At 35.5% G+C, this 25,839-nt stretch overlaps 1 protein-coding gene and 1 pseudogene across 1 annotated transcript; one reads left to right on the plus strand and one right to left on the minus strand.

Moving 5' to 3' along the window:
- Positions 1–3,750: 3,750 nt before the first annotated feature.
- LOC148849505 (putative flavin-containing monooxygenase 1) lies at positions 3,751–6,378 on the minus strand (annotated as a pseudogene).
- Positions 6,379–13,690: 7,312 nt separating this feature from the next.
- On the plus strand, positions 13,691–20,860 carry LOC148849506 (integral membrane hemolysin-III-like protein). The gene is made up of 4 exons (XM_088947975.1): positions 13,691–13,867; positions 18,469–19,207; positions 19,318–19,401; positions 20,538–20,860. Exons 2-4 carry the CDS (start codon positions 18,505–18,507, stop codon positions 20,627–20,629), a joined length of 879 nt encoding a protein of 292 aa, XP_088804101.1. The 5' UTR covers positions 13,691–13,867; positions 18,469–18,504; the 3' UTR covers positions 20,630–20,860.
- The last annotated feature ends 4,979 nt before the right edge of the window (positions 20,861–25,839 follow it).

Below are 25,839 nucleotides of genomic sequence, written 5' to 3' on the forward strand. Positions count from 1 at the left end.
ACCATAAACTGCACTGTCAAGACTAATGAGGAATTGATGAATTTTCTCCTTTTCCCGCTCCAACGTCAGCTCGGTCACCACTCCACACTTGCATCCACCACACGTGCATTGTGGGTTCTTCACATACCCAGCCAACTCCTCCCACATGGTCTTCATCTTCCCATAATATGCGAATACAGTCATACCTTCTTGTTTGCAATTGGCCAAGTTGCTCTTCAATTGGTGAATCCACAGATCATTCTCGATGGCGAACCGTTCCCGAAGATGTTCCTATAGTTCCTTTGTTGTCTCCATATAGGAGATCGTAGATCGGAGCCCTGGTTCTATGGTATTGAATATCCATGCTACCAACATGGAATTCACACTATACCAATCTTCCAATTCACCGGCATCATCACCAGGTTTCATCACATTTCCTTCAAGGAAAGCTAATTTCTTCTTTGCTTGGAACGCGTTTTTCACAGCTTTGGCCCATTCATCATAGTTATCCCCTTTCAAGACGATAGGGGTCACGACCAAGCCAAGGTTGTCTTGCGAACCAAGGTAATAAGGAGATTTCGAATCAGCCATAGTGTAAGTATGGCTCTGATACCATAAAGAATAATTGTATGGATCGAAATTCAAAGGAATGGCTATTCTGTCTTTTCTTTCAATGGAGGCAATCGCCCCATATATATACAATTACATCATGATCAAATTAGCAACTCTAGAAATTAGCAACTTCCTAAAACCATACCTTCCTAAAACTCTATCCACAATATTAGCAACTTCCTAAATACAATATTAGCAACTTCCTAAATAATATCTTTCTAAATATATCTACAATATCTCCATTATAGTGATTGATTTTGTTAGGTTGCTGACTCTTACATTCATGTTTAGCATTTGGTATTATATTTTCTGCTTTGTATTTTTCAATGATGATTTGAAAAATAAAAAAAAATGGGATTTTTATTGTCCATTTTATTAATTTTTTATTCTCTTTTCAATCTTCATTCTATTGACATTTCTCTACTCTTAAAAACAGAAAAACCGAAAAACCGATTAACCCAAATCGATTGAATCAATCCGATTTTGGTTATGGAAAACCAAATGATTCAGTTCGGTTTTGGTCCTTCACCGCCTTTCAATGTTTTGACTTTTGACTTCTATCATATTGGCATTTTATTCAAATTTAAGAGGTTTCTTACATTTGTATTTTGCTTCAACACTTTGTCCATCTCTTCTTTTGGTCAAATATTCAATAATAAGAAAAGTAATCATTTAAGAATGAGGAGAAACTGAGAAAGGATACAATGTTTGGTTATCTTTTGTTGGACTTCGGTTGTACACACGAAGAATTCAAAGTATTTTAGTTTGGGAAGAGTGCAAAAATACATGGTTTAGAAACATGGTATATAATCTCCATTTGGGAAGAATGTAAATAGAGTGCAAATACAAATACGTGGAGTGCATTCTGGTCCATGTAAGTGCAAAATTGGTTTAGTTTTGCATTAATAAATTTACTATTTTTAATTGTAATAGGTGCAAACATGAATTCCAAAATTAGAATAGACCTTTTTTTAACATTGATATAACTTTGAATGTAAACTTTACATCCTTTTTTTCAATGTACAAACTTTGTTATCATTTTGAGTGTAAATACACTTTGAAATTTGTGAAAAATGTCACTTATTTCAGTACATAAATGCATTCTTACCAAATACCAAGAAAACTGAATCCGAGGTGCATATATGCATTGGACTTGCATTCTTTCCTAATGGAACCTAAGGTTAATTTTGCACTATACATATTTGTATTTGCACTCTTTAGCCCAAACTAAGCCTAAACTATTAAAGCATCTATTTTTTTTTCTGGTTTCCTGAAACGGTATATTCATTTAGTTTTGTTTTTTCCTCATTACATGTGCATAGATGACCTCGATGTGTCATATCTAAACTATGGAGAATTGTATTTGTACAACTTACCTAGGTTCGACTCATAAATTAAAGGAGGAGAAAGAGAGTGAGAATTGAAGCTTGATGAGAGGTTAAAGAGAATGATACTTATGATGGGATTTTAAAATTTTTCGAAGTACATATGCCATCACTTGCTCAAGATAATTGAGGAAATGCTAAAGGTCGGACTTGAATGTATATTTCTGAAAGTTTAGGAAACTTGTGGCGCTTGAAAGTTCAGATTCTTTAGTGTCACTACCCTTGAAATATAGTATAATTTTTCCTATAAACATGCTTGAATCATAGCCTATACTCTACATATAAATGAACTAGATAGAGCCATTCGAACTCTCCAACGACTTGAGAGATGAGATTATGAGAATAGAGATAGGTCGAAACTAAGAATTGCAGAGAGGAAGGTTGAGTCGTGCCACTTGGTCACTCTCCTTAAAATCGCATTTGCCCCCTACAATATAGTCGGGCGGCCCGGCCTGGTCCAGCTCGGCGGGTGCATGTGAAAAGCACCCCCAACCTCTCCTCACATGCATGGAATATCTACAGTGCTCTCCTCCTATGGGTCCCTACCCATAGAGAGAGCAAAAATACAAATATACTCTACTTCCACTCCTTTTCCAAGCAATGTGGAATAAGAAATATTTCCATACACTCAAGAGTGGAAAGAGGAAAAGACAAAAACATGAGAGGGAGGAGAGAGATTCTTGAAATTTTGAAACTCCATCCAATAACTATTTTTTAACAATCTTCTCTTTTCGATTTTTCTCATTTATATGAAAATTTTCGTGGGGCAGTAATTATTTGTCATATATCTAGAATTATTTTTCTTTTTACCTAAAAAACTTGCATGTTGATGACTGTTTTTGTGGAGGCCGAATAAAAGGTGGGGATGTGCTGTTGGACTTTGTGGCGGGCTGATTTGAATTCGTTTTTGTGTTATTGGGTGTTTTTTTAGTTTGTACTTTGTAGTTGTGCTGCTTTATTTTTGTGTTTTGTCCTCGTCCTTGTTGTAATTTTTTGTTTTTAATTTGCTAATGGAAAGTTTTTTTTTCTACTCCCCTCTCCCCCAAAATTAGTTTGCTAATGGAAAGTTTTTCTCACCTATACAGTTACAACAAATTGAAACTTAAAAACCCTACTTATGACACAATACACCCTTGTATTGGCATCAATTCCCCATTGTTACTTTCCCAATTGTAAAACATAATAAAAATTTGGGGTGGGTTTGGGGGGAGTAATTGAAATCCACCCCCCAAAAAAAAAACAGTGGATATATATGTTGGTATGGGTCCCTTATCCCCTATAGATCTAAGAATGTGCCTTTTCCTAATTCAAAATATTAGAAAAGTAGTCTATATAATTCATAAGTCAACTAAAAGAACCCAATCTCAGTGTCTTTGGATTTGTTCCTCACACCGACCAAATAGCCACATCCCATTGTATATTGGAACATCTCCCATGAATAATATAGCATACAAGTATTGGGAGATATTCCAGATGTGCAGTTGGAATATGCTGTGAGAACCAGATCCAAACTCTTCTTTATGACTTAGCACATGGTGGTTGATCTCTAATTTGGGGGAGGGGGGTATTACTACTATAGAAAATAAATGTGCACAGCAAACAGAGAGCAAGAAATAGCTATTGAAGCTATAAACCAATGCTTATTAGATTACATAAATATCCTACATTGTTGATTAAGAGAAATGGTCTAGTAGACTGTTAAACCATTGTTTGGATGGTATCCCAAAGAGAGAGAGAGAGAGATTCATGTACGATGTTGCAACATCTTCCTAGATTATTTTGAGCTTTCAATAGGGGATAGATCTTTGTAATCTGCAGGACCATAAGGTTCAAACAGTTCTGCAAGAGGCCCATTCTTTCTCTTAGGGTTGCATCCCATATCCTTACATAACTGATCATTGTATCTCTTCATGAATTTTTCCCACCTTGCTATATCTTTCTCCATATCTGATATGCAAGGTAACTTGAAGCTACCATCAAGGAAATGTGCTAGCCATCGACACCTCATCTCTGAAGTATACAAGTTTGCAAAACTCTGAGTATCCAATTATCGCCAGTTGTGGAATTCGAGGATGGATGCACTCTCTGCAGTGGCACAAAATTGAGTTATAGAGAACTGATGTTAAATACCTTCTTGTGATTGCTGTGCAAATTTACTTGCATTGATGCAAAACTATGGTAGTGGAAATGATTTGGATGCAAATTTTGTTTAGTTTTTGTTTCAAATATCACTCTATTTTGTTTGATTGCAGTAGACCCATAAAGTAAACTCTAAAACAAAATTATACCAGAAATTTCATTCTTTTCATTTGCACTCCTATGCATTTGTCCTAGTGCAAAATTAAATTGCACTCCAACCAAATGCAGATTATTTTCTCAATATAGATGGCAATAAGAAAGTTTTAACAACATATATAGCAACCTGTAGAGTGGAACCGTTGTGGTGGGTGGACCTATCACTTGTTCTTGAAAAGTGGGCGAAGTAAAAATGTCTTTTAGCTTTTGGTCTCCCTTGTATCCGGTGGCAAATATAACAATATCTGTTTGTAGACGTGCAACTCATCCTCAATCATCAATCCATCTGTGAAGAAGCTAAAGCTCTTTGATTTATTCAAAATGAAGCTTCCCTCTATCACTCTGTCATAAAATCTATCTGGCAAGGTTGTTATTGAGCATGCGAAGATTTCTTGAAAGTTGTGTTTAGGCATCATTCCATACTTTTCAGAGGAAATTTCCATCTCAGGTAGCTCTTTATAAATTTTGAGGGGCAGAGCTAGGATTTTCTTTTGAGGGGGCCAAAAAGTAATAAACATAGATGGAGCAAAAGTTAGTAAATATAGATAGAGGACCAAAATATAGGTAAAGTTAAAATGGGTATTGTAGAGATTTTCAAGGCATAGGAGGGGGCCATGGCCCCGCTGTCACCCCCTGGCTCCGCCCCTGATTTTGAGAATGCCCATCTCTGCAAATTTTATTACCTTCTTTTGTTAGAAATTATTAAAATTATGTTTCATTTGATTTGATAGAAAATACTTTCTCACATGCAAATCAAACACAGTTTTGTTTACCACATAAGTTGGAAGAGAAGAGAATCATATAGGCGACTCTTCCATGCCTCTTAAATCATACATCCCGGGGATGAGGATAATTAATTGTAACGAATATGATAATGGAAATTTAATTATATGAGTAAAGGATAAATAGAAGATACCAAAGGTGAAAGCAAGGTAGCCAAGAGAAATAGTAGGAATCCTTCACCAAGCTTATGTATCATGAACTCTAAGAAGCGATTGAGAAACAAAAAAAACCAAGAGCACCAAGTAAATAGGCAGATTCCAATGTTCAGTCCTACATGGCACTGTACTGGGATGTTCGACACCTGCAAATAAATAAAGAGGTCAATGGTATATACATGCCACTACATCAATATTATTGAGGGTGTTTTGGTATTGTGATGTTGCATAAGTGTTGTGTTTATATTTGATTTAAGCATTGTAAATTAGGAGAGTAGGGTGCTTTGCACGATTTACAATGTATAATTGTTTATTGAGAAAATTCTCGATTAATATCCTATACTTTGGATCTAGTGCCACTTTGGTCCCTGAACTTTAAAATGCGATAATTCAATATCTGAACTTTCAAAACATGGCAGTCTAGTACCTGCTATTAAGTAGTTGTTAACCAGTCGTTAGGTGGCATTTGAAAAAGACACAAATGTCCTTCGAGTGTCATCTAATTTTCTTTATCAATCATCCAAACATTGATAAAAATTTAACAGTCTCAAAACCTTGTCGTTTCTATTCAAGAAAGTTGGGATCACCAAAATGCCCACTTAAACCTGATCCCAACTTTCTTGAATGGAAAAGGCAAAGATTTGGGACTATTAATTTTTTCTCAATGTTTAGATGGTAAAGAAAATTAAATAACACTTAAAGGCCATTTATATCTTTTTCAAGTGCCATTTAACGGCTGGTTAGCAGTAGGTACTGGATTGTCACATTTTTAAAGTTTAGGTACTGAATTGTCACATTTTAAAGTTCAGGGCCAAAGTGACACTAAGCCGAAAGTACAAGATACTAATCAGGAATTTTCCCTTGTTTATAACACCTAAGTGCCAGGCTTAGGTGCCATGTAGGATACCTGAAATGAAAATGTCCCTCTATAAGAGGAAATATGTAAATGGTCACTCACATAAGTCAAGAAAGAGAATAATAGAAAATGGTGGTACTCCACCAATTCAACCAACATAATTTTGGGTTGGTGAAGTAAAACACCTATGATGCTTAATTACATGGTAGTGAAATAGCTCCACAACACCATGATACAATACATCACCATTATCTATATCATAGAAAGAGGAAGAGTGGGAGGTTTTCTCACCTCCTTTCTCGTGTAAAATCATCTCTCTACTCCCATCTTCACACTTGTGATTTATATATTTTTTGAATAAAAACTAGTAGAATGGCTTGTGCAATGCACGAGATATTTGAACCAATGGATGATCAACCACAATCGAGTATAGATCTTAACCAAATTGGGTGTAATCACTTGATTGATTCTTGACTGCATGTGCCTGTGTTAGTACCAATCTGTTCAAATATTGAAGCTTTGTTCCAAAATGAAATCATACTTCAATTTCTCTAATCCTATTTAAGTAGGATTGGTAAGATTAAGAAAACAAAAATGACTTAAAACATGATCAAGGATTTCATTTGATATATAATATAAAGTATGTATGTGTGTGTATGTGTGTGTGTGTAAGTATGCAAAAAGTGTAAACAGCTGCTTGTGGTTGATGTATCTGTATTTAATTTGTGTATATACCTTGTGTATGTGTATAAGGAAACAAATAAATTAAGAAAATCTCAATAAACTACCATGTTCATAAACAGATCATGCCTACTATATTTGTAAGTAATTCAATAAGAGCAATCCCTCCATAAGAACTTGTATGAACCATGTGAGCATGCTCTTAGTTTGCAAGTTGCAAGTGCATGATGTTGAAAACAAACAGCTTAGATCTTCATGTTGAACAAGCACTAAGTTTTGGTAAATTTTTTAGGGGGTCTTTCATTGATGGTTAAGAGAATCAGGTGTGTGAGAACTTACAAATTACAAAACACAAGAAAAATGCTTAGAACTTATAATGCAAACCTGATTTGGGTAAATGTAAATTTATTAAAGACACAAAATTAAATACTGAACTAAACCAAAAGACAAAAAGAAAAAGTTTAAAACTTGTAAATCTAAACCTGTTAAAATAAAAGCCTAACTACTTAAAATTAATTAAATAGGAAGGAATATCAAAGGAATACAAAATTCTAAACTAAAACATGATGTGAAATTAAACCAAAACTCTTCTTGCATTTTGACAACTTAAAAGAGTGAAAGAAATAAGAGGACTTTTCAATTGTGATAAAGACTATATTAAGTATGATTTCCACATATATTGCTGTTGAAACTTCTTGGAGTGAATGGAAAAATACTGAATATGATTGAAAATGAAACACAAAAACACTTAGAACTCCATTAATTCCAAGCATCTAAAAAGCTACATTATTTCTATTCACCGATTTTTCTAATTGATCGCCCCTTATTTTGTTGGTTTTCAATAAAAATAAATTAATAAACACAACTACAGGGTACAGCATATAGATGATAATAAAATAGTGAAGGTAATTTTGGAACAAAAATCAGGGCTTTCAAGTAAAAAATTAATAGATTTTAAGTAATGGTAAAGCAGTTAAATAGAAAAAAGTGAGGGATAATTTTGAAAATTAAAATCAGGGTGTTTTGACCGATGGGAGAAATGATAAAACAAATAAAAAGGATATCGAGGGGTAATTTTGACGAATGAAACAATTACACATTCCCATTTTATTAATGGTCAATAATGTAAAATATGATGATAATATCCCTCTTGGCCCTCCTCCATACCATGTGGTTAAAAACCTCTTGTTCTTAGCTAATGAGATTTCAATGGTCAAGGTAAAGGGTAAAGCTACATTTATTCAATATCCAACCCTATCATATCAGGTTTTGGGAAGCGTTAGTTGAGTGTAGTGCCAGGATTCGGGTTAAGTCAGGTTAACCTACACAATGTGCGAAAATATATATATAATGAAATATTCATGAACAAGTGACATTGAAGAATCCATGAATATGGTATTCATATAGAATAAAACTCCTATATTTTATAAGATTGGGTCAAATTTAATAATTCTATTACATTGACTTTGGTTGAAGTAAATAGAAGGTGTATTGGGTTTTTTTCTTTTCTTTTTTTTTATAGAATGGTGTATTGGGTTTGGGTTTGGGTTGAGGCAAACCTATAGACAACTTGATCAATTGACATCTTTATTGAGATATTTTATTTATTTTTTATATGCTCTTACCAAGTTCTATAAAAGCCCATGAATATGAATTGCATGGAATGCCATGTTAATTATGGTGGAAAGAGGAAATGGTGGGAGCTGGGAAGGTAGTAGTCCTCTCACATCTATGCTTGCATTGACTCCTCCATTCCCCCATCCTCTCACCTATATATTATAAATACTAAGGGGGTGATGTAGTATGGGATTCAGACCAATTGAATAAACATTTATAAAATTGGTTTCCGAAGACTCATCTTAGTACATATAGGAGGAAAGTAGTATTTGATGTGGAAGACTATGTTTGGGCCATTTTAACAGAACAACACCTACCGGTTGGGCAATGTGAAAAGTTGACACCAAGGAAGGTTGGATCACGCGAGATTGTCGAAATCATCAATGAGAATGCTTATAGACAAAAGCTACTCAACCATATACGTACCCATAATGTTTTCATTGTCAAACACTCGGTACCTTATGTTGGTGATCAGTCAGATGATGATTTGAATCAGATGATGGATTCTCCTCAACCCAGGGAGGATGATATAGTACAGGAGAAGACTCGGATTCGAATTTGAATCCTAACAAACCCATATCATATTCGGATTTTAATTTGACTCAACATTAAATTCTCTAAAATACTAGTAAAATTAAAAATTTATTTATTTTTAAAATTTTATATATAATAAATTAATATAAATATAATATACTAAATTTATTATATATAAACTCATATATAATATAATATCTAAAATATATTTTTATAAATTTTAATATAATTATATAGAATTTATATATAAAAATTAATAAAAATTATAATATAATCATATTCAAATTTTAATCAAATCATATTGGGTCAAATCCAAATGCGATCTGATTATTAATTGAATGTAGATTATAACATTCGAATTTGATCCGATTACATAAATACGTAGTCTGAATCCAAGATAATTAGATTGGATGTCGAATTGGGCCTCGGATTTTCGAGTATCATTGACAGGCCTACCTGATGAACCTCTTCATTGATTAGAGCCAACATGTGTCAAGTATCGAATGATTTTCCCAAAACCCTCGAATTCAAATTGAAGGGAGGAATAGATTTTTTTGACCTCTCTGTTTTCATCATCGAACAATCAATTAAATGATTAAATGAAGCCTTTTTTGGTTTTCTTCCTATTTTTCCCATTTTCCCTCTATTTCGATTGTCTCCATTAACATAATAAGTTGTATTAGATCGGGAAATGCTTTCAAGTTCATTATATTGATTTGTTTTAGGGTATTTTTTCTTGACGATCATTAGGCCAATCCAATAATCTAACACCCTACCAACGTAATACCGTAGGAGTTTGGTACTTGGTAGGGTCGTAGGGTTTTGGAATGCATTTTGTTAGCAGGAGATCCAGACTCTTCTTCAAAAATCGGATGGATGTTCAATTCAAATCCGAATATAAAGGAATCAAGATCAACATATATCCAAACGCTAGCCATTAGATATGCAAATAACGATCCCACCATTGACGAGTAGAAAGACATAAGGCAAAAGGCCAAATATTATCTTGCACACATGAAGCGAAGAAATAAATTCTAAAACCTCAGTTCTCTCCTTTAAATCCCTCTCTATATAGTGTATATCTTACCCATTCCCCCTACTTCAGAGTAGGAAAGAGGAAAGAGAAATGGTGTCTCTTTATCCTATGCACCTTTCTCCTCAAAATAAAGAAAACAATATAAATTACAAAAAAAATACAAAGAAATACACAAAAGCAGTTACAAAAAAAATAGAAAATGATAAAAATTTCTATACCATATATATATATGGTTATATATACTAAAAATGAGAATGTTGCAATTGGTTTGGTCAAAACACCCTGATTTGACTTTCCAACTTTACCCTCAACTTTCTATTTGTTCAAATATATATATTGTCATATATATACACACTAAAAAATGAGAATGTTGCAATTGGTTTGGTCAAAACACCTTGATTTTACTTTCCAACTTTACCCTCAACTTTCTATACTTTCCATTATATATATTGTCACTACAAAATAATTATGAAAATATAAAATGAAGAAAACAATATAATATTTATAATAAAAATGAGAATGTTGCAATTGGTTTGGTCAAAACACCCTGATTTTAATTTCCAACTTTACCCTCAACTTTTTATTTTTTCCATTATATATATTGTCAATACAAAATAATTATGAAAAACATAAAATGTAGAAAACAATATAAATTACAAAAAACAAAGAAATACATTGAAAATTTACAAAAATAAATGTAGAAAATCATAGAAACTTATATAGCATACTGAAAAATGAGAATGGTGCAATTGGTTTGGTCAAAATACTCTAATTTTACTTTCCAACTTTACCCTCAACTTTATATTTTTCCCATTATATATATATGTATATTATTGCAAAATAATTATGAAAAAACACATAAAATGAAGAAAATAATATAAATTATAGAAACAAAGAAATACATAGAAAATTTACAAAAAAAAATAGAAAATCATAAAAATTGAAGAAAAAAACATAAATTACAAATCTCTACCCAATATATAACATAGTCAAACATCACCATCAATATCAAATACCCTGTGCATTGCACGGGCCATTCCATGCTAGACACGATATTGTGGCCATGACAACCCATCGTATATGGTATGGGTCTACTGTGTGAGTAACGTGCCGGACATGGTGTTGTGGCCACCACGACCCACCGTATACGGTATGGGTCTTGTAAAAAATGGGTCATAGTTGACCTGAAAACATCATCTTCTTTGCCCAACTTGCTCAACTGGGTTTTGTGCAATCTGAGCTAAAACACTGATTTCAATCTGTCTATTTTTGGTCATTTCCGGCGACTGGTCAGCCTCCAATAGATCATAGATGGACAGAGATCAAATGGGAATCTATTTCCGGCATATATTTCGTCGGAATCTGGCCAAATCGCCGAAAAACACAATTTTTGTTTTTAAGCATTTTAAACAGGCTCTAATACCAATTTTGATGATGTTTTGAAGATAAAACAATAGAAATTAGATTTAAAGATGATTCTTAAAACTTGATCCCACCGGAAATCGATTTGACAGACGAGTCTCCACTCGACTCCAAGCCTCCAATAAGATTGAAAATTAGAACTTGGCCGAGTGGTGACTATCTCTATTTATACATGTTCTTGAGGTAATCAAAAGGTCTATCCATCAATGACCTTGGTGCCTCTAAATGTTTCGATTTTCTAATAGCCCAATGAATGCAACAACGTGACCAACCTAAGCGTGGTTAGTCTAACAGATTCTACACATAAAAGAATCAGATGTAGATATTCAAACCCTCCAATGACTTGAGAAAAGAGATAGCTATGCCAGTGGGATGGGAATCAAAACATAATGAACCGTCTCATCTATCAACAGTTTTTTTCAATCATTTCCTTTTGATTTTTTCCATTTATTTAAAAAATTCCGTAAGGCAATAATTATTTATCATATATCCAGAATTGTTGACCTTTTACCCAAAAAAAAATTGTTGATGACTGTTTATAAAATAAATTTCATTATTGTTCTCTAAGATGTAGATGGAGGGTGGGGCATTTATAGCCCTGTTAACACTTGGGGGCATTCTTGTTTTGGATTTTGAGAGGGGGAAAGTTAGTTAACGGAATTTTGATTTCTATTGACCAAGAAACCAATGTCCTTTTTCAGATTTATGTGGGACAGGGAAAGTTTATTTTCCTGGGTCTTCTAGGTGGATAAATAACTTTCCCACATGGGGGAAAGTTGTCAAATGGAACAAAAATATCCTTTATAATAATGGATTTTTGTGACTAAAATGGTCATTGCCTTATTTACATGAGAAATAAAAGAACATGGGTAGGGTGATTGATGCCAGAAAGACATGATACCTGAAAAACTCATAACACCATTGCATCTTTACATTAGGAATATCTCTATATTCACATGTTTTTTCTTTCATGGGGAGATATTTCCAATGTGAGGCTGCAAGGGACTGTGCGAACCAAGGTTTTAAAAAGAAATAGAACCACTTTGACCATTGGTTTTTGGGTCAATGATTTGACCGTCTGAGTTTAATGGTTCAAGCGGTTTGAGGTATTTAAGCGTTGAATTGGAATATTAGGATAGAAGGTTATGAGAAAAGAGAGGTTAGTAGCTATCAGTTGAGGATAGGGTTGGATTCGAGCCGAGTTGAGCCAAATAGTATTAGGCTCGAGCTCGACTCGAGACTATTCTATAAGGCTCGAGCTAGAACTTTGAGCTTGAGCTCAGCTCAGCTCGACTCGTTTTATATTTTATAGAAATATTTATTATATATTTTATAAACATTTTATTATAAAAATAAAAATTATATATAAAAAAATTATTTTATATTTAAAAATTAATAATTATAATATTTTTATTATATATATATTATTTTCTATAATTTTATTATATATATTACATATATTCTAGTCGGCTCGTGAGCCTCATGAGTCGAGCTCTATTAGGCTCGAGCTTGACATGTTTATTAATCAAGCCATTGAATTGGGCTCGAGATCGAGCTCGAGCTCAGCTCGTTACCACCCCTAGTTGAGGAGAAGAAAGAAAGAAAGAAAAGAAAGGAAAGAAGAAGAAAGGAGGAGGAGGAGGAGGAGACTATGTTCGCCGGCGATAATACTAGTGGCGGTGGCGGCAACAAATCTGCAATGGTGACATTTCTCTCCAGCCTACTCAAATCTCTCTTATTCTCTCTCTTAGATCTAAGTGAGCTCAGATATGAGATTTTGTCTCAATCCCTCCCTCCCCCATCTCTCGATCTCTTCTTTTCTCTCTTAATTTTTATTAAACAGCAAACCACTGCCTGAGTCGAATGGTTTAACGGCCTGATCGCTCAGACCGGTGGTTCTTTGACCATTTTAATAAATTTTTGTAAAATAACGGTTCCAGGCCAAACGATTTGACCATCCGATTCAATCCGATTTTCAAAACAGTGGTACGAACGGTATGAAGACGATCACTGAAGCCGATCACGGTTATGAAAAGACATGATAAGTTGATAAGCAATCAACAAGAATGATGAAAAAACCCGCTCCATCGTCGATTGCTGTGGCTCCACCTTGCTACTCCAACGGGCGCAGTGGAGTGGAACTAGCGTTGGTGCGTAATACGCAACCGGTTATCTTTTTAAATTTCATACGATACGAGAAAAAAACAAAAAAAAAAATCCCACGATATGGGTAACGGGTTTACTGCATGGTTTCCCGCCAGTGTACGCTGGGCAAAAAATTACTATTTGTTTTTTAATTGAACCCTGAAACCAAAATACATAAACCTTTTCTTTTAATTTTGTAGGAAGAACTAGCCAAGAACAAAAAGACTTTGGTCCCTTTGGAGGGTGGAGCCAAGGCTGCCTATTCTTCCTCTTTTTTGTTTTTGTTTTTCTTTCTTTTGAAGCCCAACTTCTTTCTTTATCTCTCTGCCAATCTCTGAACCTTTCCGATCGAGTGCAATGCTCAAAGGTAATATTCTTCTAAGATACGCGTGTTTCCCATCTTCATCTTTAATTCTTATTCTACCCTTTCCCCCCCGCAATTATGCTGGTTTCTTTTTCTTTTCTCTGTGATCAATGATTCATTGACATGTTTAATTATGGAAACACAGTGTCTACATGGGAAAACTAATCTCCTTTTCTGGGTCTATATTTACGAGGTTTTGGGTTTCTGGCGAAATTTGATCTGCGTTAGTCGTTTTTTACAATAGACGGGTTACTTTTCTTCTCAAATATGATGAACCTTCCATGGGGATTCTCTTTTTCTCATTCAGTTCATTTATACTACAGTTGATTTTCCCGGTATTTTAGTTTTGTTTCTATTAATTTATTTGTCCTTTTGTTTGCTTTGGTGCGTGTGTTGGGGTGGGGTGGTTAAATTACCTTAAAGCAGGGTGGGATAGTGCAAGAGCTTTTATTTGGAGAGCTCATATGGTGAATTACCAAAATGAAAGTTGGTTCCTTATAGAAGTCAATGCTTTGTTTTTGACAAGTTGTCAGTCGTTTCCTTATATTGGGTCGATGCCAATTGGTGTTGATTATTGATTATAATTAGCATTCCTGTAGATTGAAAGAATAACGTGGTTGTTAATTGTTATAAGCTTTTAGCTACTTTGACTTTGGGGCTTGTCAATATAGAACACTATGGGAGGTTTACAGAATTATTTTTATGATACGTGGTTTGCTAAAGAGATTGGGGAATTACCTAAAAGAATAAGATGACAAACGAATGTAGGCATATAGACAGGAAATTCTTACTGTTTGGATACAGAATTTCCTAGAATGAGAAGTGTTGCTATTGTGTGTTTTGGGGTATAGGTGGAGCAATGATGTTTTTTTTTTTTTTTTCTCTTTGGGGCCCTGTAGTTATGTTGAACATTGAAATGAAGAATATGTTTGAAGTTCTTGAGACAATGTGAAAGTAGAAAGTAGAAACAGTCTGTTGTTGATAGGTACTAAATTGTTTTGTTGCTTCTTTCTTGGGAAGTACACAATCAAAGAACACAACGTAGGTAAAAAAAAGAACTTGCAAGAGAATAGGTCTGCTAAATACCACAGGATGCAGCATGGTAACATGGTTTTGGGCCCAAAAAGGACTCCAAATGATACCCCTTACTGCCTTTCTTTTTTTTGTTTTACTAGAACATTGTTATCAATATACTGTATAAGTGAAGAAAAGAAAGTAAAAGGAATGATCAGTTTGAATAGCTTTCATAGTTTTAGCTGAGAAAATATTTCCTTGAAGGAAAAACATTAGTAGTTATTAAAACTTAGAATATATAGGGAAAATTGGTAGGTTGTTTTAGGCCCATTAAATTCTTAATTCTTTTTCCCTTTTCTTTTGGGGTGGCGTGAAAAATGAATATGATAAGTCACCATATCAAGGTGTAAATTTGGAGTGTTGAGCAGGATCCAACTGCTGGAGTGTGAAAATCGAAAAACTCAAAAATTTGGGAGTGTTTATAATTGATCAACATGTATGTATGTCTGTACATATGTAGATTCACTGAGGTAGGTTCAATGAATCGGCTTATGACTTATTTTGATAACACAAAAGCATATAGCATTATAGCCCCTTGTAGATATATCAGAGATGATGTCTTGTTCTGAAAAATGTGGTTGTTCTTTTTCTCTTTTGTAAATACCCACATAACTGCATGTATAATGGCAGATCAATAAATCTTGCCCCTAAGTTTTGAGTTCATGTCCTTTTCCATTGGTAGACCACATTCCAGGCACCTTGGTTTCACACCCTTTCCAGTTCTATTAGATGTGAGAAGTTCCATAATTTTTTGGTCCCTTGACAATGGAGTAAGTGAGTGATGGAACCCCATCCCTTAGACATGTAATAAAAACACGAGGTGAGATGTACCAGCATCTAATGCTTCTTTTTTATATACACTCCAGATCTAGTGAGTTTTGACTCAAAAGGATTTCCCTTCAATTCTACATATTTTTTGACATTTCATTAATTGATTACATCATTGTAACTGGCGATTCCATTATCTTATTTGTTTTTTTCTCTAAAAAGTAAAAACAAACCCAGTTATGTACAACAGTGAGCAATTAAAAATTTAGGTAAAGATGATTGAACATCTCAAGAACTCCTTAATCCTCATCCTCAACCTTATTTGCTTATTCTCTTAAAAATTTAAAACAAATCTGAACTCAGTGAGGAGACTGAAACAGTTTCAATGAAAGCAATTAGGCATCTCAAAAGTTCCTTGTCCTCTCACTTCAATGGTTTCTTGCAAAACAATCCTGAGAGTCATGATCCTTCAGCAGCCAAAGCTGAGAACCTCAACTCACCACTGAAGAAACACCCAAAGAAAAAGATGTAAAAGTACCTAAGGAAGGGAAAAAACTGGTCATTGAGGCAAAAGAAACTTAGGTAAAACCCCCATTTGATGAGGTAACAGAAACAGAAGCCCCAAAAACAGTAGCAGAAGTTACTCCAGCAGTTATAGATAAGCTACTATTCTTGCTACTGAACAAATCAAGGAGACCACAACCTGTTGTGGAAGAACCAAAGGTTCAAGTAGAAAGGGAAGTCAAGTGCCTAAGAAGAGACTAAGGTTGAAGAATAGAAAATTGTGGAAGAACCAAAGGTTGAAAGGCCTCTGAAACAGATTCCATCGGCTTTGGTTAGATCTTCAAATTGGTCAAATAGGCCTGTGAAACAGACATTTCAAGTGAAGGAAGGGATCGCTGGATAGAAAAAATAAAAAAGAGAAAAAAACCTCAACAAGCCTCGAAGGCCCGTCCATTTCTAACGTCTATTATATCAACTTGCATAGGGAAGAAACATGGTTGTAACCTCATTGTAACTTTATTTTATTTATTTAATACTAGAAAGATAAAAGTTTTTAGCCTTTTAGAGGAGAGAAAAAGCACTGTGACAACCAATTTCTCTTTTCTTACTTCTGGTGCATCTTAAAATGACTTGCACTGGATCCAGAGTGTTTTATATGATAGACTGTCCGTCCATGCTTATGAATTTTGTTAAATGTTAACTAGGTTTTGAGCTCATGTAAGTGTTACTTTTGAACTTTAGTCATCATCAGAAGACAAAAGCTCTGTTTCAGTTTATATTTTTTTTCTGGAACTTCTAGTCTTAATGTAGAAAAGTGTGGGCAGTTAGGATATCTAAATTAAGGTTCAGTGACATTTTGCATCTAAGACCTAACTGGTAGATGCACCTAATTATTAATTTTTTTTATCAGCGCCTTAATTAATGAAATCATCCTTAACATGGTACTTTAGTTGCTTGAACCAAGTAGAGGTGAAAATCTGGTCATGTTGAGGCCAACTAGATCCAACCCAAAGTGCTGAAGATGAATATTTCCCAATCCAACCTCAGGAAAATTATAATGGTGAGTGTTAGTGTTAATGATGAAGATTTCTTAAGAGATTGTTTTAGGTGCATGGGTTGCTTGGTGGTCTACCTACTCATAAGTCATAACTGATTTGGGTCTACCAGTTGGCATTTATTCAAGAATGGTGGTGGTTCTGAAATCTGAACCTAATTATGGATAGAATAGATAAGAGACTAGCAGCATTGAAGCAGAGATGGGGTTGTATTACTTTGATCAAGAGTTCTCTTGTCTAGTTGTTGATTTACTGCATGTCATTGACAAAGGTGCTAACGAAGGTGGTAGCAAAGGAAGATAAGAAAAAATCACTTGGTAAAATGACAATAGGTAGGCCTGCTTACTGTCTAGTTTTCTGGATGCATCCCTCAATTTGCTCATCCTGCTCTAACATTATGGGACACCCTCCCCAATCTCTCTTGTTATGAATTGTTGAACCATGGTAATGGAAAAAGGTCACGTTGAGTTATCCCTTGGTCTCCAATCCTAAGTATGCCCTATTATTACTGTTATTATTGTTGTTGTTAAGGTTGTTATCAGTATTGATAAAAAAGGATGTTGTTGTCACTCTATAACATTTTTATTTGTATACAATCAATTTTGTTTTAAAAGAATTTATATTGATCAAAAGGATTCATGTCCAAAACATATGTGTCAATAGTCACAATAGTCATTTTCATTGTTTCATCATTTTGTTTTGTTTAATTTCATACCCATTGTTAAATTATTTGTGCTTAAATCATTTCCTACTACTTCAATCCATGTCCTTTTTGGTCTACCCCTACCCCTTTCTAGCCCCTTCAATTTGCTAGTTGAAAAAGATCACTTTATTTATGGGTACTATCAAAAATCTTCTATGCATGTGACCAAACCATCTTACTCTACTTTTTCTCTTGTTATCACCTATTGGAGATACTCCTAATGTCCTCTGAATGACTTCATTTCTAGCTTTTCCAGTCATCCATCTCAGCCATTTCTGTTGTTTACACTATCAAAAATGTTTTCTCACAGTCAGATGATTAACTGAATGGCCATGCCTACTGTTCAGAATTTGAATGCCTGGTTTGGCTTTAAAGCAGCAGCTTCTATGTCACTTTCCTGTGTGTTTATGCATGTATATATACTTATCATATGTATTCTGAACAGTCTTTGTTATGAGGAAAGTGTTGTTGCTATGAGACCTTATCTTGAACATGTACAGAAATCTTGTAGAATTTGCCCAAGTTTAATATTCTGGATGGTTAAACAAGCGATTGACTCTAAAGCAAACCAGAATGGGCTGGGCAATGTTGGACCAGGCTTCCACACTTGTGATAAGCAACATCCTGTACCAGCAAAGAAGACAGCATTGAGAGATTTGCAGAACTATAACAGAACTGTGGTACCCAAAACCCAAGGTAATTCTCCTTTCCTAAAGGAGAAAGGACCCATTTTAGATGCTATTAAGATTTCTGGAAATAAGAGACCATCACCTGAGATCCCACCAAACCCTCCCTGTCATCAGTCTCTTAGTAGTAATGGTGAAAACGGGCATCTTGTGTATGTCAGAAGGAAATCGGAACTGGAGTTGGGGAAAAGCAATGTGGGAAGTGATGCTAGTCATCCGCCACCAAGACAATTTAGCCATGATGAACAAGAATCCCCTAGACAAAACACCCAAATGAAAGAATCTAAGGTTTCTTGTTTTTTGTCATATGCTCCCATTCCAATGGCTTCTCTGACGAATTTCTCATCTGGAGGACCTACAGTTCCCCTTTCTATGGGAAAGACTGGTAATGGATTGTTACTGGGAGAATCAGAAAATCCTATAGTTACTTCTGGAGACTCTCTTATGGTTAACCAGCGGGCACCTAGTGAATCACATTGGAAGGAGCGGTTCCTCCGCCTACAAACATTCTTGAGGAATTGTGACCATTCGAGTCAGGAGGAGTACATCCAGAGTAAGTGTTCTTTGAATTTATGTAAACCATTTAAGATTTTATCGTTTTTCGCTCACAAGTTTTTTAATTCTTGTCTTAACTGATCTATCTCTGTTTCTGTTACTTATTAGTGCTACGGTCATTACCCCCTGTTGGCCGTAGCAGACATGCAGTTGAACTGGAGAAAAGAGCAATCCATCTGTCACTAGAGGAAGGTATAGACTCTGCACTTCTTAATGTTCTTCCTAATAAATTGTCAAAAATCTAGTAGCGTAGCGCAAACAATGTAAGTGTGCTCAGGAAGAGCAAGTGATTCAGAAATTGTTGAAATATAATGGGGTGGATTTGGAATAATAATTGAATCATATTCATTTAGTGTCTATTTGGAACATTCTGAGCATTTGAGTTGAGTTTCTACCAGAAAGATGTTGGGACTACTCTATTTATATCTGGCTAATATGTTTGTTTTTGTCATTGTTTTAAATGATGAAAATGTTATTGCAAAGTTTCAGAACAAAAATTATCAAAACGTAGGTATGGACTGTGGAGTACCTAAGGCTCTGTTTGGGAAGAATGCAAATACAAATATGTTAAGTGCAAATACATGAACCTTGTGTGTTTGTATTTTTTGCACTCTTCCCAAATGGAGCTTAAGGCTCAGTTTGGAAGGAGCACAAATACAAATATGTACAGTGCAAATACATACAAAATAATACAAAATACAAGGTTTTGTACTCTACGTATTTGTATTTGTACTCCTTCCACTCTGAGCCTGAAGTTCTAAAATTAGGGTAGTTACATATGAGAGTATTGCAAATGAATGATTGCTTTTATTCTGTCTATATTTGCTGGAGGAGCACATCTTTTTGAGGGTATGTTGCATGCCATCATCAAAAAGAGCAGCATCCACATCAACGTTTTCAATTTTGCATTGGTTTTGACAATTCTTGCGGTTCTTCTCTAGCTAGTAGTATCAGATGCTAATTAACCAATAGAAAAAGGAGTACCAGATGCCAATTTCTAGATGGTTTGTATCTACGAGTACATATGCTACATCCACAACTCAAAACTCTAAAATATGTCCACATATATTTAGGAATCAAGACCTCTTTTTTTGGGTTGCTTTTAGGAGATTTTGTAAGGCTGCATTTCTGCATCTTGTCTCAACTCAATTTGATTATTTCCCATAAATACACCACCCAGTGTATTTATTGTTAAATTAGATATATTGGCAATTTGTTGCTCATAAATTTGTATTTCTTCAGTTCTATTACAGACATAAATGGTAGAGTTAACACTTAGAAGAACCCAATATGTTTTAATTTCTTCATTTGTTTTTCCTCTTCTGTAGGGAAGGAGGTACATCGGGTGACGGTTCTGAATGTCTTGGGCAAGTCTGTGACAAAGAGTAATGCATTGTTGTCACCTCAACAGCCCAACTAGTTAAAGGAGAAGAGAATAAAAGTTCTTAACATATTACTGCTTCACCCATGGCCATGAAGGCATTCCCAATTATCTGCAGGTAGAAATTCAAACTAAATTAAGCTTTTTAAACTGTATTATATCCTTCCATGAGTTTTAGTAAAGAATCATTTGAGAAACCTGGAGGCTCTGAACTCCTGAACTATGATTTCTTTCATTTAGACACCAATATGTGGTTATTGCTTTGTGTCACTGTCTTCTATCATGAGCTGAAATTCCTAGTGCTGGATGTTAGTCACTTGCATAAGTGATCAAATTTGACTACCTGCTTCATTTAACTTGATAGCCAGATTTGGATCAGACTGTTTGTATAGGGAAGATAATTTGCACTTCGCTCAGGTTACTGGGAAATGGAGTTGACCTTGACACATATATGTGCGTGATTTTTTATTTTATATAAATATATATGTATATATATATATATATATATATATATATATATATATATATATATATTTATGGTAAAACGTATGTGTGCTTGATATGGATGAAACAAAACCATAGACTCAATTTTTGTAATTTTTTGGGCCATCCAACTGATAAATCACTATCTACTTTTGAGTTGATTGGGTTGAATTGGTTAAATAGCATATCTACGATATTGCAGGAGTGGGGACAGCTTAGTAATCACCTTAGGGCCTAGTCCACCATGGCTGGCTACCATAGGCTAAGTAGTAGGCCTCAGATTAACACTAACATAAATGTGCTAGGTTTGCATAGTTTCAAGACTTTAACATTCATTCCAGATGCTAAGGCCATGCTTGGTTAAACTCTCATTCTTACCTAAGATGAAATTCTAAGATGAAAAAGAATGAGTAAAAATGGGCAGAATGAGAAAATATTGCTACGAACCAATTTACTAAAAAATGAAAGAATTAGTAAATTTTAACTTGTTTGGTTACAAATTTCATTCTCATTTATTTTTTTCATTAATCAAATAATAACATAGGTATAAATATAAGACTCAATAGCAGATATATAGTGGAAACATGTGAGAGCCACACCATAAAGAACAAATCAACCATGTGGACTCTATGTCAATAACACGATATGAAAAAGAAAAAAGATAAGAAACTTGAGAACCTGCTCAACCATTACAAACCATACTCAATCTTACAAATCCGTACTTAATTATTACAAGCCATGCTGAACCAATACTCAGCTGTTACAAACCTATACTCAACCATCACATGTCTATCATTTGTTATAAATCAAGGTCAATAACACTAACTTGTTGAGAATTTCAGTTAACAATATTCCTGTTTTGTAGGCACAAACATGGATCTGAACAGGTAGTTAGGATGCTTTCAGTCATTAGGTGAGCCCTAGCCTGAAACTTGCATTGATCAAAAGACTTCTATCCTTGGATTTGATTCACTAGTGATACGAGAAATTTCAACTTCATAGGAACATCTGAATTTTAATAGCACGTCATCTGAATAGGTAATTCAGATTGGTCCATGTTGACAGGTGTATTATATGTACTGTACATAGGTTTAGTACCTACAGGAGTATTTTTGTAATTTTGTAGGCCTATTGAGTTGTACGGCCAGTATAGTATAAAATACAATGCTTCACTTGACTGAAGCAGTTCTTTTGAGGCCTTAACTCAGTTGCCTCTTCTTCTTCTTCCTTCCTCCTTTCTTCTTCTCCTTCTCCTACTCAACATGGTATCAGAGCAGGACTGTCTAGGCCTAGAAAACAACCAGCTGAGGTCTCTCTCCATTGCTGCGTAGAAGCTATAGTCCTGATGCTCGAAGACAAGGAAGATGAAGCATTCTCTAGTGTTGCTACTAGTCTCCACTGTCGAGTAGGGTTCTGCTACAAGAAGGCTGACTGTTCAACTTCCTAGTGTAGAAAAGGGTTCTGCTACAAGTTTTTTTTTCTTCTTCAGCCTTAGGTGCTGGTAACTGGAGTTGCTTGGCTAAGAAGACTGTAGAAAACCATCCCAGATGTACGAAGGAAGGTTTTGATCTGAAGAGAAGTTTGAGTCCATGACTGTATTGCCTATTCACAGTTCGGGTGACCTAGGTACTGAACTGAATTTTTTTTTTTTCTGTTTATGGTTCTCTTCTTGTACGACTGTTGATGTCCCAAAATCTGAGTAGGGACTGTTGATGAACCCTAGACCCTAAGTTACTGTTTGGCTGTCCTGGAAAGTGGATATCAACCGATTAGGTGTGGTGAACCACCACTCGTATTGTTGTTCCTACTGATTTTTTTTTTTCAGTTGAGAAGTTGTATTAAAGTTGTAAAATTGTAGGTCATTCAGACCTGGTTACACTGCAAGTGCAGTTCGTATATTGTTCTATGGACTCCTACACAATGTAGGTCATACAACCTTGTACTGCAACTGCAGTGTTTGTGCTTGGTTCTCCGTGAAATCGAAAATCTGCAAGTGCCTAGTTGTGGACTGTAGCAGCTCTGTAAGGTAGTGTGCTTTTGGTTGTGTACTTCTAAACCTATAATCATGAATAGTGAAGATTCAACTACATCCGGAATCTCCACAATGCTGAATGGAATGAGTGGGAACAATGACTTATCCTTCTCTATGGTTGTTGTTCCTCTTGATGGGTTAAACTACTTAGAGTGGTCAAGGGGGATCAAAGAACCACCTTCTGGAAATGTAGAACATGATAGATGGGATCAGGAGAACAATATGGTTATGTCTTGGCTTTTGATCTCCATGCAACCGCAAATAAGGAAAAGCTTCATGTGGGCTGAAACTGCAAATGAGATATGGGAATAGGCAAAATCCACATATTTTGAACTTCGACACTATGCCAAGATTTATCAACTGCAAGCAGCTTCATCTACTTGTAAACAGAGGGAGAGAAGTTTATCAGTTTATTACTCTGACTTGTCAACTGTTTGGAAGGAATTGGACCATTACCAGAATGTTGATTGGAAGTGTGATGAAGATGCAAAATTGTACAAGAAACTTGTCTCACATCAAAGGATGTTTGCCTTTTTACATGGTCTCAATCCTATCTATGAATCCATTAGAGTACCAATTCTAAGTTCTAAGGATCTTCCTTCAATTCAGGAGGTCTATGCTCTTGTCTAGTCTGAAGAGAGCAGAAGAAACTTGATGAATAGCACCGGAGGGATGCAATTGTGTTGGCGACAAAGGGGGGTTCTTCTACTAGTGGTGGACATTCTTCCAAGAGAGGGAATAACCAGAAGAAAGCAGAAGATAAGAAAAAATTGTGGTGCACTAATTGTCAGAAGCCTCGGCACATCAAAGATACTTGTTGGGATCTCCATGGGAAATCAAAGTGGGTTCAGGATTTACCCAAGAAGCAAGGCTCAGATGTAATTAGAAGACCCAGGCAACAAAGTACCAAGAAACGCCACATGGCCAATATGGTTACTCGGGAGAATCATCCATCCACTTCTATTGTGACTTAAACACCACATGGCCACCATAGCTACTTTGGATCTGACCTAAGGGAGGATATTGTAAATTCCTTCTATGACCATTTGGAACTTTATGGTAGAGCAATTTGCTAGATGGATGTTCCTCCCACCACCTCCTTTGCATCCACATCAGGTAACCTGCCACAGCTTTCCATGTTGCTTCTCATGACCTTGACTCTCCATGGATCATTGATTCTGGAGCGTCAAAACACATAACTAGTATGCCCTCTTACTTTCAAACTTATCACCCTCTTTCCGAAAGAGATAAAGTGAGACTAGCTGATGGATCATACACTTCCATTGCTGGTCAAGGAACTCTCTCTCTTCCCCTCGGCCTTACTCTTTCTAATGTTCTTCATGTTCCAAAATTCCCTATGAATTTGTTTTCAGTCAGTAGTGTTACAAATTCCTTAAACTGTTTGGTGACCTTTTTCCCTTTCTATTGTGTGATTCAGGATCTGGCCTTGGGGAGGACGATTGGTAGGGGACATATGGTTGATGGACTCTATATGCTGGAGAATACGGCTTGCCTTCATGTTAGAGTCTAAGAGTCAATTCAGAAAAAGTAAAATGTATTTGTGGCATTGTCGTCTGGGTCATTTGTCTTTTGAGTCATTGAAAATTGTTTTCCCAGAACTGTGTAAGTCTGTGTCTGTTTCTAATTTTTCTTGTCAAATGTGTCAACTGAGCAAACATTGTAGAACTCAATTTCCTCAAAGAAATAGTAAATCTGAGTTTCTTTTTTACATTATGCATTCTGATATGTGGGGCCTTGTTACTTTACCTTCTGAGAGTGACTACAAGTACTTCATTACCTTCATTGACGATTATTCCAGATACACTTGGGTATATCCAATGCGAACCCGTGAGGAAGTATAAAAAATTATCCAAGATTTTCAGCGGATGGTCTTCACCCAATTTCAGACCGAAATTCAAATATTTCAATCAGACAATGCAAAAGAATTTTTTCATAGTGACCTAATGGAGTTTTTTGCTTCACATGGCTCACTTCACCGGAGCTCTTGTGCCCGCACGCCACAACAAAATGGTGTGGCTAAACGGAAGAACCGACACCTTCTTGAAGTAGCACGGGGTTTACTACTCTACATGAATGTTCCCAAACGATTTTGGCTTGGGGTAGTCTTTTGTTCTACATACCTCATTAATTGAATGCATTCTCATTGGTTAGAGTACAAAGCCCCACATCAGTTTCTCTTTCCTAAGGCCCCTCTTCTTTCTATTCTTCATCGTGTTTTTGGTTGTCGGTGCTTTGTCCAAAACCTATCACCCACCCGGGGGAAATTGGACTCTCGTGCTATCCCGTGCATATTTATTGGCTACTCATTCTCTCAGAAAGGTTATCGTTGCTTTGATCCTGTTTCTCGGAAATTCTATGTCTCCATGGATGTTACCTTCTTTGAGGATGAGCCCTTTTTTCCTGTTTCTCCTCAGGGGGAGTGTAGGCATGAGGAGAAACTGGTTCAACTTCTTCATTTTCCTACTCATTCTCCCCCTTTTCCTTCTGATCCTCCACCTTTCCGTGTTTTTTCTCGTCGTCGTAAAGGCCAACCAAGTTCAAGAGCTGTGGAGAATCCAGAAGCCGTACCTCAAATGTTATCAAATTCCTTGGGGGAAGATCATACTTACTCAGGTAACTTAACTCCCAACCTCCCTATTGCTAATGATCTTGACCTTCCCATTGCCCACAGGAAAGGTGTTAGGTCGTGCATCACTAAACACCCAATTTCCAA

The sequence above is a fragment of the Nelumbo lutea genome, chromosome 6 (assembly GCF_056320005.1).
Source record: "Nelumbo lutea isolate HS-2025 chromosome 6, American lotus-T2T, whole genome shotgun sequence".
In the NCBI taxonomy this organism is placed as follows: Eukaryota; Viridiplantae; Streptophyta; class Magnoliopsida; order Proteales; family Nelumbonaceae; genus Nelumbo; species Nelumbo lutea.

Bases quoted from the DNA above. Each gene is read 5' to 3' on its own strand.
- LOC148849506 (XM_088947975.1), top strand. From the start codon at position 18,505: ATGGTTAAACAAGCGATTGACTCTAAAGCAAACCAGAATGGGCTGGGC. The intron at 19,208-19,317 runs GTAAGTGTTCTT...GTTACTTATTAG, and splicing joins TCAGGAGGAGTACATCCAGA to TGCTACGGTCATTACCCCCT. The intron at 19,402-20,537 runs GTATAGACTCTG...CCTCTTCTGTAG, and splicing joins CCATCTGTCACTAGAGGAAG to GGAAGGAGGTACATCGGGTG.